Consider the following 5,917-nt stretch of genomic DNA (forward strand, 5'->3'; position numbering starts at 1 on the left):
GTAATGATAAGAAATGAAAAAATAAAAACAAAAAAAAGATTTCGAGAAGAAGAGAGAAAAAAAAAACCTGGTTTATTGGTTCTGTGTCAAACTTAAAACTCAGAGCCATGGTGCAATTTAGTTTTAATCCACAAGGACCTGCATGCTACGCAGAATTCATTTACGCTTATTTAAGAGACAAATTTTTATAAATATAGCTGACATTAAATAAGAATTAGAAAATAAGCGGTATAAAGCATTTTATCCATCATTTTCATTATCGTTCATAAATAATAAATAAATACTGCTATTATTAGCACTCATGTTTGTCACGTTGTTAAATCTCATCATTAGTAAGTAATGTCCAACCTACTAGATGTTGGTGGGTCCCCAACCAAGTGGGCCCACAAGTTTTAAAAGGAAAGAAAGAAACAATAAAAGAAGAAGAGCATCGGCGTCGAGAGAAGAAAGAAATTTGGGGAAAAAGGACATACCAATCTTAATCATATTGATTTGATAAATTTGTTCTATTTTTTATGAAATTTTAGTATGTTATTTTTGGTGTATCTATGAATATTAAGATATAATTTATTAGTTGTATTACTTTTTCTTTTGTCTAATTTGAGATACCTATTTTGTGGAGACTTATTTTTGATTTTATCAGTTTTGATGATGTACTTTGTTGATTGTTGAGATACACTAGTGCTACTAGAAAGACTATTTGTATACCCATTATTCTGATAGTGGAAGATTTTTCTGGACTAGGTTCCGTAAATTTTTTGTCCCTCTTTTGGAGGTTTTCTCACGTTAAAATTCTGGTGTCTGATTATTTAATTTCTGCCATTATAATTACTGCTTGGAGTATCTTTGGTATTGCCTATTTAATCGCACAGGTTGTGGAAAAATTATTTTGTTGCTTCCGCTGTTAGACAGGTTCTTGTTTTGAACCTTTGTTGAGTTTTTTCAACAAAGTGGTATCAGAGCTTTGGTTGTTTATCTTTGTGCTGATTAAATAGAGGAAAATACTCATGGACCGAATATGGTCAAATTGAATTCCCAAAATTATTCAATTTGGAAGACCCTCATGGAAGATATGTTGTATAGCAAGGACTTGTATGATCCTGTGGAGGGAGATAAATCCAAAGGCACTAAATCCGATGCTGAATGGAAAAAGTTGAATCGGAAGGCAGTTGCTTTGATTAGGCAATGGCTTGATATTAGCGTGTATCCACATGTTGACACCGAAACGAATGCTGAGAAGATGTGGAACAAATTGAAGGAGTTATATGAGAGGAAGAATGTGCAAAACAAAAGCATTCTTGATTAGGAAGCTTGTCAATATGAAGTATACTGAAGGTAAATCAATGCTGGAGCACTTGAGCATTTTTCAAGAGACGGTGAACCAACTGACAAATAATGAAATCACTTTAAATGATGAGTTGCAAGCCTTGTTGTTGTAGAGCTCTTTACCTGATAGTTGGGAAGTTCTGGTTGTGACACTGACTAACTCAGTTCCAAATGGGAAGTTGACGTTAGCAATGGTTAAAGAAAGCATGTTGAATGAAGAGGTCAGAAGAAAAGAGCGAGGTTTGACTAATGCCTCCTCCCAGTCAGAAGCACTTGTTTCAGAGTCACGGGGGAGAAGTCAAAGTAGAAAACCTCACAGTTCTGATAAGTCAGAGAGTCGAAGCAAGTCAAGAGGAAAGTACAAGCCAACAAAGGAGTTCATTTGTCACCATTGTGGCAAGTCGGGGCATATCAAGAGGTATTGTAGGTTCTTGAAAAGAGAACAATCAAGGGGAAGAAACGAAGACAAAGGTAAAGATAGTGATAAAGAAACTGCTGCTATTGTTTATGAAGATGTTCTTATCACATATGATGAAAATTATGTGAATCTTGTCTGTGATGATTCCACTTGGATTATGGACTCTGGTGCCTCATGTCATGTCACTCCGAGGCGTGAATTTTTCACTTCTTATACTGCTGGAAATTTTGGCAAGATCAAATTGGGAGATAAAAGAGTGTGTGATATCATTGGTATGGGTGATATGTGGCTTGAAACTAACATGGGATGCAAGTTGCAGTTGAAGAATGTTAGGCATGCGCCAGATATGCGATTCAATCTCATTTCAGTGAAGGCATTGGATTAAGAGGGGTATTGCATTTCCTTTGGTAGTGGAAAATGCAAGATTACCAAAGGGGCTCTCATTGTCGCTAGAGAAGATAATAGTCTCACTATTCTCTATCGGTTGCAAGCAAAGTTGTACAAAGAAGAGGTGAATATAGCTGATGATTCCTCTTCTGATTTGTGGCATATACGTCTTGGTCACTTGAGTGAGAAAGGACTAAGCGTCTTAGCCAAGAAGCACTCACTTCCTGTGAAAGGTACAACTTTAAATACTTGCACTCATTGTTTTGTTGGAAAGCATGCTAGAGTATCATTTCATAATTCTGGACCTCATAGGGGATCACATGTTCTAGATTTAGTTCACACTGATGTTTGCACTATGGATGCCAAGACACTAGGTGGTGCATCATATTTTGTTACTTTTATTGATGATTATTCTCGAAGAGTGTGGACTTTTGTTTTGAAATCTAAAGACCAGGTTCTCGGAATCTTCAAACACTTTCATGCAAGTGTTGAAAGAGAAACAGGAAGGAAATTAAAATGTGTTCGAGCAGATAATGGTGGTGAATACAGGGGTCTGTTTGAAGAGTATTGTAAAGGACATGGGATGAAGTTTGAGAAGACGGTTCCTAAGACTCCTCAACATAATGGAGTTGCTGAGAGAATGAATCGTACTATCAATGATAGAGTTAGGTGTATGCTCTCTCATGCAAAGTTGCCTAAATCCTTTTGGGGTGAAGCGATGAGGACTGCAGTAGATCTGATCAACCTTTCTCCTTCAGTTCCACTAAATGGTGATGTTCCAAAGAAAGTTTAGAGAGGGAAAGATGTCTCCTATAGTCACTTGCGAGTATTTGGCTGCAGGGCTTTGGTTCACATTCCAAGAGATGAAAGGTCTAAACTTGATGGAAAGTCAAAGCAGTGTATCTTCATGGGTTATGGTCACGAAGACTTTGGTTACAGATTATGGGATCCGGTGAGCAAGAAGATAATTAGAAGCCGAGATGTGATTTTTCTTGAAGACCAAACAATTGAAGATCTTGAGAAGACAGATAAGCCAACAGTAACTGTTAGACGTTCTGCTGATGATGAACCTGGCCCTTCCACTAGACCTCCTGTTGATGGGGGAGATGTTCAAGTTGATAATGTTGGTGATGATTTGCATGATGAACCTACACCTCAACCTGAGGTGCCAGATGTTGAAGTTCCACCTGAACCACCAGTTGAGCCTGAATTGAGAAGATCTACTAGAGAGCGTCATCCTTCTCAGAAATACTCTCTTCATGAGTATGTGATGAACACTGAGACTGGGAAGCCAGAGAGCTACCAGGAGGCTATGTCTGATGAGTATAAGGAAGATTAGTTGAACCATGCAAGAAGAAATGAAATCCTTGCATGAGAATCATACTTTTGAATTGGTGAAGTTACCGAAGGGTAAGAGAGCATTCAAGAATAAATGAGTGTTCAAGTTGAAAGCGGATGAAAATGTCTCACGACCAAGGTACAAAGCTCGATTGGTTGTGAAAGGCTTTGAACAAAAGAAAGGTATTGATTTTGAGGAGATTTTCTCTCCAGTTGTGAAGATGTCCTCTATTCGAGTTGTGCTTGGATTGGCAGCTAGCTTGAATTTAGAGGTTGAACAGCTTGATGTGAAGACTGCATTCCTTCACGGTGATATAGATAAAGAAATCTATATGGAGCAACCAGAGGGTTTCGAGGCTAAAGGAAAGGAGCACCTTGTATGCAAGTTGAAGAAGAGCTTATATGGGCTGAAGCAAGCGCCAAGACAGTGGTACAGAAAGTTTGATTCATTCATGGAAGGTCATGGGTATAGTAAGACTTCTTCTGATCATTGTGTGTATATTAAGAAATTCTCTGATGGTAATTTTATAATTCTCTTATTTTATGTTGATGACATGTTGATTGTTGGTCATGACACTAAGAAGATTGAAAGTCTTAAGAAAGACTTGAATAGATCCTTTGCTATGAAGGATTTTGGTTCTGCAAAGAAAATCCTTGGCATGAGTATCACTCGTGACAGGAAGAATGGAAAACTGTGGTTGTCACAGCAGAAGTATATTGAGAAGGTTTTAGAGAGGTTTAGCATGAGTAATTCTAAACCTGTTAGTACTTCACTTGCTAGTCATTTCAAGCTGAGTTCGCAGCAATGTCCTACAAATGAGAAAGAGAAAGCAGAAATGAAGAAGATTCCATATGCATCTGCAGTTGGCAGTTTTATGTATGTTATGGTTTACACCAGACCAGATATTGCTCATGCAGTTGGAGTTGTTAGTCGGTTTCTCTCTAATCCTGGCAAGGAACACTAGTAAGTAGTGAAGTGGATTCTCAGATACCTTAATGGTACTTCCAGAGTTTGTTTATGCTTTGGAAGTGGCCAACCTGTGTTGGATGGTTACACAGATGCAGATATGGCTGGGGATCTTGATTCAAGGAAGTCTACTTCTGGCTATATGATGACTTTTGCAGGGGGAGCTGTGTCGTGGCAATCTCGACTTCAGAAATGTGTTGCTTTGTCCACTACAGAAGCAGAATACATTGCTTTTGTTGAAGCTTCTAAGGAACTCTTGTGGATGAAGAAATTTCTACAAGAGTTAGGCATCAATCAAGAGAAGTTTGTGTTATTTTATGACAGTCAGAGTGCTATCCATCTTAGCAAGAATCCGACGTTTCATTCTAGATCGAAGCACATAGAAGTGAGGTATCATTGGATACGTCAAGCGCTTGAGATGAAGTCATATGCACTTGAAAAAATCCATACTAATGATAATGGTTCAGATATGATGACTAAAAATTTACCTACAGTGAAGTTTGATTCCTACAAAGAGAAGGCGGACTTGGTGGAGCAACCTATCCCCAAGTTTTAAAAAGAAAAAAAATAAATGAAGGAAGTGGCATTAAGCCACCGAGGGAGAGAGAGAGAGAAGTGAAGCCTCTCTTTTCAAAAGGAAAGAAAGAAACAGTAAAAGGAGAAGAGCATCGGCGTCGAGAGAAGAAGGAAATTTGGGGAAAAAGGGCATGCCAATCTTGATTACATTGACCTGGTAAATTTGTTCCATTTCTTATAAAATTTTAGTATGTTATTCTTGGTGTAGAGATGAACATTAGGATATAACTTACTAGTTGTATTGCCTTCTCTTTTTCCTGATTTGGGATACCCACTTTGTGGAGGTTTATGTTGATTCCATTAGTTTTGATGATGTATTTTGTTGATTGTTGAGATGCCCTAGTGCTACTAGCTAGGAAGACTGTTTGTGTACCCATTATTCTGATAGTGAAAGATTTTTCTGGACTAAGTCCCGTGGATTTTTTGTCCCTCTTTTGGACATTTTCCGACGTTAAAATTCTGGTGTTTGATTATTTAATTTCTGCCATTATAATTGCTGCTTAGAGTATCTTTGGTATTGCCTATTTAATCGCATAAGTTGTGGAAAAATTATTTTTGTTGCTTACGCTATTAGACAGGTTCTTATTTTAAACCTTTGTTAAATTTTCCCAACACTAGATTTTATTCTATTTTGTTTTTTTTAAGAGTATAGCTAATCGTTAGAGTAATTTTCTTTATTTTCTAAAGGTCCAGGACAATACAATTTAACGAAAATGGAAAAGAAATAAAGTAACAAACTAAGGGATTTTTGTATGACTATACTCCAACAACAACTATCTTTTTGAGATATTCTACCGTCGTTCCTATACGAAGGAAGAAATTTATACAATACACACTACATTATATTTTAACCATAAATTTATTAATACAAGGTAAATCTATAAATAACCCAATTCAACTCTGAG

At 37.2% G+C, this 5,917-nt stretch overlaps 2 protein-coding genes across 4 annotated transcripts in view; both read right to left on the reverse strand.

Annotated features, from left to right (window-relative positions):
* LOC107644697 (probable 3-hydroxyisobutyryl-CoA hydrolase 3) overlaps positions 1 to 221 on the reverse strand; it is a 2,761-nt gene extending 2,540 nt beyond the window's left edge. Inside the window, exon 1 of the mRNA XM_016348627.2 lies at positions 68 to 221. Within this exon, the coding sequence (XP_016204113.1) occupies positions 68 to 109 (42 nt within the window). The 5' untranslated portion in view covers positions 110 to 221. The remainder of the gene's footprint in view (positions 1 to 67) is intronic.
* LOC107644694 (3-hydroxyisobutyryl-CoA hydrolase 1) overlaps positions 1 to 5,917 on the reverse strand; it is a 42,537-nt gene that overhangs the window by 4,700 nt on the left and 31,920 nt on the right. The window lies entirely within an intron of this gene.

The sequence above is a fragment of the Arachis ipaensis genome, chromosome B05, assembly GCF_000816755.2.
Source record: "Arachis ipaensis cultivar K30076 chromosome B05, Araip1.1, whole genome shotgun sequence".
NCBI lineage: Eukaryota > Viridiplantae > Streptophyta > Magnoliopsida > Fabales > Fabaceae > Arachis > Arachis ipaensis.